At 38.1% G+C, this 15,362-nt stretch overlaps 2 protein-coding genes across 2 annotated transcripts; one reads left to right on the top strand and one right to left on the bottom strand.

The window, feature by feature from the left end:
- Window positions 1-71: 71 nt before the first annotated feature.
- Window positions 72-12,962, bottom strand: muskelin (muskelin 1). Its single transcript, XM_073086475.1, has 14 exons — window positions 12,773-12,962; window positions 12,234-12,446; window positions 11,542-11,743; window positions 9,843-10,035; window positions 9,007-9,182; window positions 8,433-8,535; window positions 7,901-8,127; window positions 7,387-7,550; window positions 6,691-6,832; window positions 6,050-6,238; window positions 5,419-5,577; window positions 4,822-5,067; window positions 4,222-4,368; window positions 72-3,466 (listed from the first exon to the last, which is right to left on the bottom strand). Exons 1-14 carry the CDS (start codon window positions 12,850-12,852, stop codon window positions 3,239-3,241), a joined length of 2,469 nt encoding a protein of 822 aa, XP_072942576.1. The 5' UTR covers window positions 12,853-12,962; the 3' UTR covers window positions 72-3,238.
- A 265-nt stretch (window positions 12,963-13,227) lies between these two features.
- Window positions 13,228-15,135, top strand: LOC140752251 (ATP-dependent (S)-NAD(P)H-hydrate dehydratase). Its single transcript, XM_073086474.1, has 2 exons — window positions 13,228-13,859; window positions 14,082-15,135. Exons 1-2 carry the CDS (start codon window positions 13,605-13,607, stop codon window positions 14,814-14,816), a joined length of 990 nt encoding a protein of 329 aa, XP_072942575.1. The 5' UTR covers window positions 13,228-13,604; the 3' UTR covers window positions 14,817-15,135.
- Window positions 15,136-15,362: the final 227 nt, after the last annotated feature.

Here is a 15,362-nt window from a genome sequence, read left to right on the forward strand (position 1 = left end):
AAGACTGCACACATGGAGTCCGTCTACGGAACGGGAATTTATGACGAAAAGATAGCAACATAAACAAAATATTGAGTAAATATTTTATTGGTATTCTGAAATTACAGAAAGTACTAAACATAAATTAATCTTAAGTTTTAAATGCATAGTTATTTACAAAATACGGTGAAAAGCAGATACACGAAACAATAATACAATTAGTCATACGAGATACGTAATAAAACTCCTAGTTATATACATCGTACATTCAAGTACAGACTACTAGTAGTGTTAGTAGAAGCGACAATTCGATACCCGTTTTTATTGCAAATACTGCAAGTATTCAATTCGTACGTAAAGGTTAAACCCGATTACAGTATGAGGATTTAAGGATGCGTACAAATCTAATGCGCTTGCGCGCAAACGTGGCTCATTCGCCAGATTTGTACGCGCTTTAAGAAAAAAGGCTTAGATGATATAATAAGGTACACAACACACGTGTATTAATTAGCAGCTCAAGACGAAATTATTATAAAAAATATATGTAAAATGTCTCTCATATGGGTTACTTTTCTTAAAGGGAATTTATACATGGTTTATTAAGTGCTGCTTTATTCGTTTTTTTTTATCAACATTTCTCTATTAAAACGGGTTTTCGCCTTCACATATCTGTTATTAAAGCGAGAAAGATACAAAAATCTGTTTTATATTCATTACGTACAATTCCTAAAGGATCTTTAACTAAGCCTATTGACTATATCGATCATATCACAGGCCGTAAAGACGTCATTCCGATCCTCAAAAATGTTATATACAAAACAAAACAATCCAAGTAAAGCCTCTATGCCAACAAAACCGAACGGTGTTTCTGTTGAACTAACAAATATAAGTAAACATTATGTCTTAGATAAAGTAACATAATAGACTCTATATTTAAATGCAGAGTGTCCGCTAAAACTGACGCGGGTGTTCGCTCACATGTGTATTGAAAATATCTCATAGTTCCACACACGAGCGACTGGTTTTTACATGCGCAGTTTTCGGTGCCCGCTGACATGCTGTTTCTCCAAATCAGTTGAGCGCCGTTCCGAGCACCCGCGCAACTTTTAGCGTACCTCCTCATAGTCGCGACATATTACTCTAATTACCATAATGAGTCTATTTCATTACGTTGTCTATGTATAAAACAAACATCACGATTGTTATAATTACATATATAGGAGATACCAATAATTGTTTTCAACTATACCTAATATGAATATTTAAATTTACCTGTCCATAACATTGCTGTTTTGTAATTAATGCTATAAATTGAGAATGTTGAAAATAGGATAAAATAACCTAACTTTAATTTCTATTCGCAATAAAAATATATTTGCCGGTCTGTCTGGAATTTAAACATCTAAACATATCTAAATACACATATTATTTAATAATTGCATTGCTGTTCGAGGAATATCCTAAAACGAGTACAAGTAATATATTAATCGAAATAATATTAACGTAATCCACTATAGAAACACAAACACAAAAGTGATATTTCAAATTCGAAATAACATGAAGAATAATTGTATGTGACAACTTCGAATCATCAAAATTGTTAATTTTACTCAATTCAATTTGTGCCACATTAAATTAATAACTATAACTAACATCGTACTAAAATGGTAGTATAAAATAGAGATATCGTATTTATATATTAACACGTATTTTTAAAATAGATATATGGTATAATTATACAATGTTGAAAATTGAGTTTGTTGATATAAATTTAAGTGGCAGTTATGTTAAAATATTTGAGTGCGGTATAACATTCAAGATTACTTCAATAATGATAACAGCTGAAAAGTGAAAGCGAGGTATACGTATACATACTCTAACAAACGTAAAACCGTAAAATATAATAAAACATACACCTTAAATGTACGGCCACGGGTGTAGATCTATTTGCAACTGATGCAAACCCATTTGTAAAAATTGTTGGCAAGTTACCAGAAATTTACCGCCGTATAGCCGTCAAGGAAAGTTAGTAGAAAGAAATATATAATATTAATGTTATATATTTAATAGTTTCAATCTTTCGTTTCAAAAATATAGTTTTTTATAATGTACACCGAAAATCTAATTAAGATGTTTTAAGTGCTTAAACATACTTATTTCATTACGTAATAGGTAAAATATTATATTAGTTTTATATGTCTATACAAATTTAAATGATACACGTATTGTTATACTAGGTGAGCCAATCATCGAACAATTAATGTACTGAGCATACATTTACATTATATATTATTTGGCAATGACAATTTATTTCTTTGTGTGCTTATTATATCTAAGAAGTGACATAAGTAGGATGGTTTCGAGAACAGTAATGGAAATACGATTAAATTCTTAGGAATAATCGGATTAAAATTGAAACCAAAAAGTGCGAGTGTTTTTCGTGCAAAAGGATACATATAATAAGGTGATTGATCAGCATAATAGAGGTCTACGATTATTTGGTGACGTAATTGTGCTTGTTACGATATTAGTACTGGCAAATATGTCGTAACAAATGTGAACTGCAGAAAATCATTCGCTCAAATTTATAATTTTTATCTGTATAACATTGATATAATTCTGACTAAATACCACGAGCTGTCTTACTATTTAATTTAGTAATTAATTAGTGTTATCTGTAATGTTATACAACGTTACCTCATTCAGCACATAAAAATCAATTCTGTTTAGTTTATTCGCTATACATAAAACCGTTGATATTGATATAAAGGTTCGTTGCAGATCAGTTGTTTATTGTGTAAAGTGTGTAGTATGCAAGTTGACGAATTCAGTGACGTCACAGTTGATATACAATATGTCTCAATCGCAGTTATACACGATTAATCGTCACGCGTACTTAACAAAATCAAAAGTTTGTTGACTTCACAATTTGTATACATCTAACGTTACTACAACGGTCTCTACATTTGCATGTCACTCGGATTCACATAGTTTATATAGTGACGTCAAAGCTATACAGTATCTCAGAATACCGGTAACAAAGTCCACGGTCACGCGTAATTAGTGACGAGCTCCGTAAATATACAGTACCTTAGCTTACTTACAGACCCACCCTAGGATTCCCTGCGTTATGGGTGCCATGGACACACACCAAGACGAATATAGGAGTACAAACACCCAGAACATATATCTAAATTTATATAGATATCTGTTTGGCTGGGGACCGAACGCGAGTCAATCCAGCGTGGTTATTGTCAGCCTAGAGCGTGACGAGGTCGGTGAGGTCGGCGCGGGGCGGCACGGCGGAGGGGCGGAAGTACGCGCAGAGCTGGTCGTAGAGGCGGATGCGGGCGTCGCGGCCGGCGTCGCGCGCGGCGCCCGGCAGCTCGTCCGGCGCCGCGCCCACGTCCCACGTGTCCGGCGCCGGCTCCTCCGCCAGCTCGAACGGCTGCGGCGGCTCCGGCGGCGCCTCGTCCGCGCCCAGCACCTGCACAAACCGTACACCATTGCATACAAACATCAGCTACATTTACTTGGTAGTCCATTAACAGCGGGTCACGCACTAAATTCTAGTGTGGTGTTTTAGGGTATGGTAAAGAGGACATACTTTCCGAGGCATCCCAGTTTAGTCCTCAGGGGTAATATTTGATAAAAAAAACTCATTTCATTGATAATTAAAATCACTTAATTCACGATAGTCATGTTTCAATATCGAAAAGTTTATTAAATATATATAACTCAAAGGTGACAGACTGACATAGTGATCTATCAACGAACATCCCAAATCACTGGTCGGATCGGGCTGAAATTTTCTTAAATATATATAACTCAAAGGTGACTGACTGACATAGTGATCTGTCAACGCACAGCCCAAACCACTGGACGGATTGGGCTGAAATTTGGCATGCAGGTAGATGTTATGACGTAGGCATCCGCTAAGAAAGGATTTTGATCAATTCTACCCCCAAGGGGATAAAATAGGGGATGAAAATATTACTTCGTAACGCGAGCGAAGCCCCGGGCAAAAGCTCGTCTTTCTATAAAAAAGGAAAATACCTTTACATTTCAAGAAAGTCTTCAATATATCACTGTAATCCAAAAAATAATAAAAATACTTCCATTTACCCTTACAAAACAAATACATTCGCAAATATTTCTATAATTGATTTATGTACGTGCGTATGTGCATGTGTGTGTATATACGTGTTTGTGTGTGCAGTGGGTTAATATCAGAGTACGTACGACGGCGAGCGCGAGCGCGAGGTCGGCGGGCGCGGCGTCTCTCGCGCGGCGCAGTGCGAGCGCGCGCGTGGCGGCCGGGCTGAGCGCGCACGCGCCGGGCTCGTCGTCCGCCGCGCCCGCGAACAGCACCGTCGCCAGCTTCTGGAACTCCGCCACCTACAAACACGACCTTTACTGTAACAGTTTTTTTTGTTTACAAATATTTCGATGTTTTGTAAATAACTCAATATGTTGTAAGTCTAATCTATAAGTTCAAAATTTACTAGTTGGAGGTATACGACTCAAATGGAGAAGGAAAACATCTTGATGAAAACTACTAAGCTTTCGTTCTTTAAAATTAACTTATGGTCGTGCGAAGTCTATCTATCCGCAGTTAACCAGCGCGGTGAGCTATTATGACGTCACTTACCCCTCTCATTTTGAAAGGGAACCCGCAAGGGATGGGACAAAACTGTGTTGTCCGCAAGGCATGTGTTACCTGCGCGGGGTCCGTGTGGTCGGTGGCGGCGCGCAGCTCGGTGCGCAGGTAGTGCAGCGCGCGCGGGGCGAGCGCGGGGCGCGCGGCCAGCTCGCGGAAGCAGGCGTGGCGCAGCGCGCGGCGTGTGTTACCTGCGCGGGGTCCGTGTGGTCGGTGGCGGCGCGCAGCTCGGTGCGCAGGTAGTGCAGCGCGCGCGGGGCGAGCGCGGGGCGCGCGGCCAGCTCGCGGAAGCAGGCGTGGCGCAGCGCGTGGCGGGCGCGGGCGCGCGGCATGTCGGGCGCGGGCCGCCGCAGCCGCAGCGCCCACAGGTCGTCCAGCCGCAGCCGCACGCTCGCCGTGCCCGGGTTGCCGCCGAACAGGTAGTGCACCTGACACACACACCGGACACAATCAAAATATTTTATTCGTGAGTCGTTCCAATCACTATCCAGCGCTCACATCGTTACAAACAAAAACCAAAAACCCTAAAGTGTGATTGTAAGCTCGTAAACATGAAATTATTGCCACTTTCGATTTTTTTCCTTTGGCCATTAACATTTGATTAAAAGGAGATTAAAAGGAGTTTATTTGTAGAATTCAAAATAATCATTTTGCAAATTGATCATTCGTAAGCAAATCCGATAAAACCATCAATAGTTAAAACGAAATTGTTTGTCAAGCATTGGCTTGAACTTACAAAGCATCAATCAAAAATCTATTTAAAAAGCCTATTAGCTCACCTTCCTAACAGGATCGTATACGAGCTGGTGCGCGAACCTTGGGCGCGGCTCGTGCGGCGCGACGCTGTCGTTGCGGTACACGCACGTCCACGTCATCAGCCGCAGCGACAGCACCCACAACGTGTTGTACACGCGCTTGTCCTTCTCCTTGCTCATGCCCTGATATACAATAATAATTTGAACAAAACTCAGTAAATAAAATTGTAAATACTAATGATTATGATGTGTTGATATTTCACCCATCGGACGATCAAGACATTTGTAATCATAGCTCATATGTTATAAACAAATAGTTAAGAAGTTCTGTTATGTGTTACATACAACGCATATTCTAGCGCCGCGCTAGAATATGCGCGCGTAAGAAGAAAATTCTGACGCTGCTCAGTTGTATTATTGTACTGAGTTAGTAGTCAGCGGTCACAGAGGCGTACTCGTATGCGTGAGCTTTTTGATGCATTATGAATGACTCATGACGCTAGTACGCAAATCTGTAAAAACAGACAGACAGACGTGCGACAGACGTTTTAACTCAGTACGACACAACTCGGCAGCACCAGGACTTTCTTAAAGCGCTAACGTCTAGCGCGGCACTGACATACGCGTTATGTTTGTCCCGGCCCTTATTACTCACGGATAGCACGTATATCTCGTCGCGGTCGGGGTCGAGCGTGGCGCGCTGCGTGAAGCCGGCGGGCGGAGGCGCGCGCGCGGCGCCGGCGCACAGCGCGCCGCAGCGGCCCGACGCCGCGTCCCACCACCACGCGTCCACCAGCTGCTCCTTGTTGCGCTGACCCGCGAACATGTACAGACGACGCTGCACCTGGAACGATCATAACTTAAAAACTTTGAACTAAACTACTTAGGATTAATATGAATTTATACTACGCTTTCTTACTACGCCACAATTTTTTAACAAACTACTTTTGGCAAGGGAAGATCTCCCGCCGGGCTAGGTCATCATACCCGGGTAGCGGCCGTGCTTCGGCAATTCGGAACTTGTATATGTACAAAATGTTTAAAAAAACTTCGATAGTATGATTCAGTATACTCGAGGCCCCATCTAATGACCAGTAGCGGGAAGTCACCACATACTAATTAATAAATTTAAAACTGATTATACTAAAACAAATTAGTATAATATTTAACATTATTACATGATAAACAGCTAATCCGGCTTGAAGGACCAATAACATCAACTTCAATAATAGCAAATCCGGTTTCGAAAAATATGACTATGCGCATATAACTGGAATTTAGATTTTAAATACCTACAGGATGAAAAAGCATAGAGTGCGAGACCCGCGGCTGCGGCGCAGGCAGGTCGTGGTTGTCGGGTAGCAGCAGCTGCCACGTGTTGGTGGCGATATAGTACGCGTACAGCCCCGAGTACTGAGGACTGGCCGATTGCTCTTCTCTGCGGAAACAATATTGTGAAAAGACTTTCAATTTGTAATAATATGTTAAATCTAACAATCAAAATACAAGTTGCCTTGTATTGGGACGACATTGACTAAGGTATGTTTAAAAGGTTGAAAGTAGAACAATGTAACACATGTTCCTATTCGCCTAAATTTAAGAGCACTTCGCTAAACATAGAAAATACATACACCCTTTGATTGAGAACAAAAATAATGAATCAAAAAATATGTTGAAAGTAGAAAAGTGTCATAAAGTTTAGCACTATGAGCAACAAAGATAACATTTATTTTTTATTCATTTCATCAAAAAATAACTTTCATATAACGTCTTTTAATATCACGTGACGACCCACGTGGCGGAGCAATCATTATACCGGTCTGACGTGCAGAAGGTCCTGGGTTAGATCCCCGGCCAGACAGATATCTAAATGATTAATTTAGGTTTGTGTTTCTTGGTCTGGGTGTTTGTGTATTTGTCTCTGTGTGCCCATAGCACCCGTGATACAGGCAATCCAAATGTGGGGCTGAGTGTAGAAGGCGAAATACTGACGTGTTAGCAGGCAGCACGCGTCCCCCGAACACGTATACGGTCTGCGTGTCGGGGTCGATGCACATCTGGTGGTCGAACACGAGCCGCGGGCCGCCCGCCGCCGCCGTGTCGCCGCACAGCAGCGCCCACGCGCGCTCCGACACCGAATACACGTGCAGGTCGCTCTGGAAATCATGCTCTGAAGTTATTACATACTCCGTAACGTAAGGACACACTAACGCAGCTGTGTACGCGCGAACGAGAGCGGGCAGCGGACGGGTGCCGTGGGGGTCCCGCGCTGTCTTCGTCCCGTTAATATCTACAATTTGCTATACTGACGCGACTCGTTTCTATATTCCGAGCGGACTAGCAGTTTGGCGCGGACTATACCTCTTAATTTACTGTCTGCGTGTTTCAAGTTTTGTATATGATCAGGAAATAGAGGTGTCCTACAAAATACCATCAAATCTTATTTGCAAAAGCATGTCTCCCTTACCACACTCTACAAACATCTAACGTAAATATCACTACTCACATTCATATTACACGGCAACCGTTGCACATTATCCAGATACCGTCCGAGAGTGAAGAGCCTCTCGTGCACAGGGTCGAACACCATCTTGTGGCAGGAGCGGGGCGAGGGGCCGTTTACTTCGTGGCTGTGTCGGCACAGCAGCGTCCACTTCTCCTCCGTCGTGGAGTACGACCACAGGTCGTCCAGGTCTTCGGAGCCGTTCCAACCGCCGAACATGTACAGTGTACCTGGAATCGTGAAATTGAGATTTTAAGTTTTGTGGTCAATATATCTTGTTTGACATTTCTTACGGTTCTGAAGGTCGTCTTGGTCCTTGTGCGCCAAATCTCAGAGCAGATGAGCAAAACGATATGTAGGTCTACTTGACGATATATGGGATCGTTACCGAAAATACGATGGAGTCCTACCTGAAGTCACCCACAATCTCATGTGTTGTTATTCCTGCGGACTTTCTCGGCACTCCTCATATGATACCTGTACGATAAACATTAAGTGGTGATTGTTCATGTATTAGTACTGTCTTGGCACTTACCAGTGTTGGGGTCTACGACGAGTTGGTGTCCGCCGCGGGGGCCGGGCCGCGCGCCGCCATCCTCGCACGACTCCAGCGGCTCACCACCGTTTACTGCCGCCTCCTGTATAAAGTGGTACACTTTACATTATAGTAAAACCAACACTGACTTATAGAAAGTTATATCAGAGGGTCTGGACCTACAAATGCATCTAGAAACATAAAATAATTGAAAGATTTTTTAAATGTGACGTAAAAAATTATCCCCAAACGATAAATAAATTTATATATTTTGATTTACTTAATAATCAGTATAGTGTTGCTGAGCAATTATGTTTTAATTCTGACAACTTTGTGAACTCATCCAGTTAAACCAGATCAGAGAGCCAACACATTATTTAAACTGCATGATGATGATGATGATGATTGGCTGCAATCATAAGATTTTTTAAACGAACTTACATAAGACTTATATAACTAATGTAATAACATTTATAGGTATAAGATAGTGAAGCATCCGGAAAATATACGGCCCCATAACATTTATTTTACCAACAGCAAATCATGCACCCACGATTATGTTACACGCACTAACATTAGCATCGAGGCGGGGGTCGCAGTCCGCGCAGGAGATGTCGCGGCTGCGCGAGCGCACGGGCGCGGGCGCGTCGCTGCAGCACAGGCGCGCCTCCACCGCCGCCGAGCACGGCGACAGCTGCCGCCACTCCGGCAGGTACGGCAGCCACGACTGGTACCACTCCAGCTCGCCCTCTGGACGACGCAAAAATCTAATATATTTTTTTGAAGTGAAAACTTGTTTAGCAGCTTTATGCACTTTTTGCGATGGGTAGAAAATGTTAAACTCGCGTTAGGTCACGTGTCCTGATCGAAAATTCGTAAGACGGCAAAGCAAACTGCAAAATTCAAGACGTAATCCAGTATCAGAATAGAAAAAGTATATGAATGTGTGTCACTTTCCTTTTTTATTTATTATATTGTATTGTTCAGGTCTGGTTTCGAAAATCTGTCGGCTTTTACTTGATTTTTTCCATTAACCAAACTGAGCCCATAAAACAGATATGAACAACCTTTTTTAATTTTAGCCAGGTCAACAAAGAATGGTAGCTTAAGTATGTATGTCATGAAAATACACCTACGGAACAGCTAAAACATATTGCAATAATAGTGACCTTAAAATTAAATAAATATTGGTATAAGCCTAATTTACCATATATTTTACCTGGTCCTAATAATATTTTAGTGGGCTTTTTTTTCATTATTATATTTTGCACTAATATTTTATTAGAACCACAAAACCATACAAAGACTGTAAGTCAACGGGTGATATTTGCTGTATGCAATATGACATAGAGCACATTATTTTACAAAACAACAGTATAATCCCTACTTAATAAAATAAGAATAGTGTACCATTAGCAGCCTGTTCAAATATTTCTTCAGCGAGCTTGTAATCCCCATTCTCGACCAAGGCGTTCCATAGTCGCGCTTGTATTGGCCCTTCCAGTTGAACGCCGGTCTCCCGCGACAACGCCTCAAACGCGTCTTTATATTTTCGTCTTCGTAAATGCTTCAAAAGTATTCGAACTGCTTCTTCCTCTTTACGCTGAAAATACAAAGTTAGATAAGTATTATAATATCAATGACGACCCGTATGAGAGGCGGATATAGATATGTAAATGATGAATTTAGATTTCAGTTCTAGTTTTGGGTGTTTGTGTTTTCATCTATGTGTGTGTCCACTTGTGTGTGTTTGGCAAAGATGATATTATGGGGCCGCAAATGTAGGAGAAATCTTTAAAAAATTACAAATTTAAATCAGAATTACAGCTGGTGAACTGAGGAAAGATTTAGAATGTATCATAAACATAAGAATCTTTTTACTTATACTAATTATTCTTGCTTATCTGTTTATACTAGTAATGACTATGCTCTTTTAATGTAGGTAAAACACGACATTGACCATCTGCATACTTTTATGATACCATATCAGGTTTTTTTCTCATTATGAGAGTTACTGTTTATGTTTATATTAGATGACAGACAAAATTTATTAATAAAAGCGACATTTCATTCATTATTGTTTTGTTTAATCCATATTGAGAGAATAGATAATGCTGCAGAACTTTATCTTAACACTACTATATAAAATACATATTATAAACAGCTAAGCATTTTATACAAGTTAAAAGGTATGAAAGTATGTTTATAATTTGATAAACAATTATTTGCTCTATAAACATAGTGATAAGCTATGAATCTTAAGGTAGGTGCTGACTTTGATGTATGTTACAAATATCTGCAAAAATACATACTTATTGAGGTAACAGAGTTGTAACCTTATACTTAAATACTCTTGTCAGTGCCAATCATTAGAATTATAAAGTTCCTGCATAAGAACCTAGCCATATTTTTTTAGGTGTGCAATATTTAAACTTTATCATAAATATAAAATTGGAGTGTCTGTTTACTACATGCATATGAATATATATACAGTACATACACCAAAATAACATTTTTACAATTTTTGTCTGTCTGTCTGTTTGTTCTGGCTAATCTTTGAAATGGCTGAACCGATTTTGACGGGAATTTAATTGCCAGGTAGCTGATGTAATAAGGAGTAACTTAGGCTACTTATATTTTAGAACTAGCTATGCCCTGCAGTTTCACCCATGTTATTTCTTTTTAACGTGAATGAAACCGCAGGGCACAGCTAATCATAAATATAATATCAAAAATAATGTGTGAATATATTACTAAGCATGCAGCTATTGTTTATTTTATCAATTCTAGTTAGTTTTCAAAATTGACCATTGATTCATTACATTAACAGTTAGTCAAAATAAATAAAACAATGTAGTTTTGGGCATTGGTCTAACAAGTAAATGAGCTGACTAATGGATGCTACATTGAACCGAGTACAGACTCCTCAATATTATTTATTTGCATTAGCATAATTTCATATTTGTGTTACTAGAATTGTTTCATGCACTCTACCAATTAATAACCAATCAATTACGGATGGGTGGCAGTCATCACTTACCATCAGGTGGACTGCAGATTATAAAAAAAAAATCTTAGAACTAAGGTCAAAAGTTCAGATGTAACATACCAGGCTTATGGTCTCAATGGCTCTGGTGACCAAGTCTTCATTGTCAATGCCGTGGAGCTCCACATACCAGATTGTGTAGCTGTACGACGGGCCCCATGACTGTATTGGCACAATTTTGATGTACCTCAGTGGTAGATACAGACCCTCATTTGTTCTGTTACGAAGTTTGAATGTTTCTGGAATATTGTCTTTTTTTAACCCCCTGGAATAGATAATTTTTAATGATTTATATTATATTGTAATGATTTATGAGAGATTAGCAAAGCAACTAACAAGCTTCTGGCTCATCTGATTTCAAATGATCTTTATCACCTATAAATATATAAAAATCTCAAATAGGACAGGAGTCCTAAACGAGGTTAACAACAGGTTAATGTCTTATATTGGTATCTCTGACCTAGTACATTTTTAAATTAAAACAGCACCTTCAGCTCTTACAAATTGACAAACTAGAACTTCTACGACCTGTATATCTAAAGCAATCACATACAGCTCTGACTTTACTCCCACATAAGGCTTTTCAAATATAGATCTCTTAGATTGAAAATATCAGTGTTTACTCCAAAAGTTTTCGTTAATTCCAGGCTTCTTATGTCTGAGTTCTTTGTACTCAAAAAATATGAAAAGAAAGCTATGCAATGAATGATATCATATCTATGTCGGGTAATTTACAATAAAATCGATTTACATACGCAGTCAGTATTAAAGACATGGTGTTTTCTTCTGTTCCCCCATAAACTTGAAACTTCCTAAGATCACTGACATGTGCTTTGATGTATTTGCCAAATTTGATGGTCTGAACTATGGCTGGTGTGTCCAGCTTCAAGACCAGGTACTGCGACGCAGGCCCGCTGTCCGTAAACCATCGCGAACTTGTGTTCAAGGGTTTGTCTATCAGAATGTTTCTGAAAAAAAAGTAAATACTATTAAGAAAAGTTGATTTTTTTTTATTGTAACATAAAAGAGATCGGCTCTCTTTAAAAGTTAAATGGAGCAGTCTGCATGTTAACTTTCGATATTGTTTGACTTATGTTGTATAAAAAATAACCCAAAATAAAAACAAAAATAAACAAACACGAGTATGTTGCGAACACTTCTTTGACTTAACTATATTTTTGGAGAAGTGAAATGGGATGTACAAAAGCTTGAAATATCAACAGTTATAAATAAATAGCCGGGGCGTGTTACATGAATACTCCGACGAAATAATATTTGCAAAAATCGTACTTACTCAGGTACGAAGGTGGTGGTATAGCTGGAACATTTATGTATGGTATATCCCAATTTAACACTCTCATATTTATCTTCCATTTTGATGTGTTAATATAAAAAATACCACACTTATTTTCAAATCACTAAAATAATAAAATAATCTATCAATCCAATTCACTTCGATGACACTGACAACTGAAACAACTGACATTGTAATGACAATTGCGACGATAATTACCAGCTGACATAATGTGTAAATTTTGCGTAAGTCCATAAATAAATGTTTTCCAGACATTAGGTTTTTTATCTTAGGAACTATTAAAAAATACTAATAAAAACTATGCAAATAATTAAATAAACTATGTATTCCAATTTTAATTTACGTTTTGTTTATTCCATACATGTAACAAGCAATATAACATTTCCTTACCCATTGTGCAATAGCGTGCGCCTGCGCATATGTACAAAAAATATTTAAATACTCTTAATAGGCAATAGTAGTGAATAGTCGTGGTAGGCACTCAAAACTATACTTTGTAACTATACTAAACTATAATTTGAAGGTTGATCATTTTGCAATATATTTTATTCTTTCTGACACGTTGTACCTACTCTGTCACATATCCTTTCTGATTGAATCCATCTTGAAACGTACATACGTTTATCAAATTATGCGCCGATTGCGCGTCATTTTATTCGAAAGGTTCATGTTATCCTGACCTTCATATAAAATAAACAGAGGAACTTGGATTGTGTGCTTATACTTATTCGTTTTTTTCATTGTACTCGTGTATTTTAAAGTTATTAATTATTATATTATTATTATTACAAATATTTACCATTTCATAATTATGAATTTATTATTGTATTCTACGATAACTTTATTGATAATATGTGAATCCACGGTAAATAATGTTCAAGGTTTAATACCTCGAGAATGTGCTAACTTAGATTCGTTACATGAATTAATGTTAAATTCATTGAGTCGGATGGTCATACCCGACTTACATTTTAAAAGAAAAGGGGAAGCTGGGAAAATTCTTGTAATTGGAGGTTCAGTGGAATACACTGGGGCGCCGTATTTTGCTGCAATATCGGCTTTAAAGGTAAGTGATTTCAATGATTAAATATTTAGTTTATTATGTAGATACTTGTTATGTGCATTGATTTGTACCTATATGTTTCTTAGATGTGAGTAATATTTTGTTTTTAAATAAAATGTGTTTGACATATTTATATCTACATTAATAATTACGTAAACTAATTACGTAAACTTAATTAATAATTAATATATACAATTTAATAGCAAATGTGTCTTACACTTTCAGGTTGGGGCAGATCTCGTGCATGTAATAACAACTGAAGCTGCTGCGCCAGTCATTAAGTCCTACAGTCCAGATCTTATCGTACACCCGATCAGAAATATATATTCTTTGTCTAAAATTAATATTCTATTGCCTAAAATGCATGTTATCGTTATTGGTCCAGGATTGGGACGAGAAAATGATGATATAAAATTGGTTCATGAAATTGTTGAAACATGTAAAGTGCTTAGGAAACCTCTTGTTATCGATGCTGATGGACTTTATGCGATTGCCAGGAATATATCCGTTCTGAAAGATTATCCAAGTCCAGGTGCCATATTAACACCAAACCATGTGGAGACTAAACGATTGATGGAAGCTATGCCGAATGCTGATGATGATTGGTTTAAATTCTGGGGAGAATATGTATCTGTATTAGAAAAAGGTGCTATTGACCAATATCATTCGAATCTCAAGAACTACTCCTGGGCCCTGTCTGAAGGAGGGTCTGGTAGACGCGCTGGTGGGCAGGGTGACATTTTAGCTGGTTCATTGGCTACATTTTACCACTGGACTTTACAATCAAATTTGTGTGAAAATTATATTTCTATGAAGCTTGCTCAAAGCGTAGCTACGCACGCTGCAGCTAAGCTTACCAGAACTTGTAACTTTAAAGCATATCAGAAACTTGGACGTAGCATGATAGCATCAGACATGATCAATGAAATACATGCTTCATTTGTAGAATTATTTGAATAAAATTGAATTTTCTTTCAATGCAATATAAAATTAATTATATTATAAGTTTTATAAATATTATATTTTATTATACTATCAAAAAATAAAGTGGGAAATGCTCTAAATTTACCCTTTCAGTCTTCGAAGGTTTTAATTTGTGGGTCTCATGAACTAAAATGATAAGACCCATATCTAAAATATATATTTTTATTCGCAATTAATTTTCTCTAGTTTGAAAAAGAACATGTACCCTGTATTCGACAAATAGGTATCCTTACATACTTTACTTACGTAGAGGTATTTCTTTAAACTGTTACTTTGATACAAGTTTCTTTTTTATCTTAATGCTTTTATTACCTATCTGGAGGCACAGCAGTGCCTCCGCCAAGTCGAGCTATATCTTTTATTATATATACCTATGTCTTTTATTATAGTGTTTGCTATGTTATGAATCCTAATAAACAAAAAATACGGATTAAAGTTAATTTAAACAAGACAATATTATTTCTCAAACGTAAAAAAATCCGATTGTTACTCAATTACTAATTATTTTCTTAATTTATTAGC

This window comes from Epargyreus clarus, unplaced genomic scaffold (genome assembly GCF_041222505.1).
Source record: "Epargyreus clarus isolate Ecla_fem2 unplaced genomic scaffold, WU_Ecla_fem_2.2 ptg000024l, whole genome shotgun sequence".
NCBI lineage: Eukaryota > Metazoa > Arthropoda > Insecta > Lepidoptera > Hesperiidae > Epargyreus > Epargyreus clarus.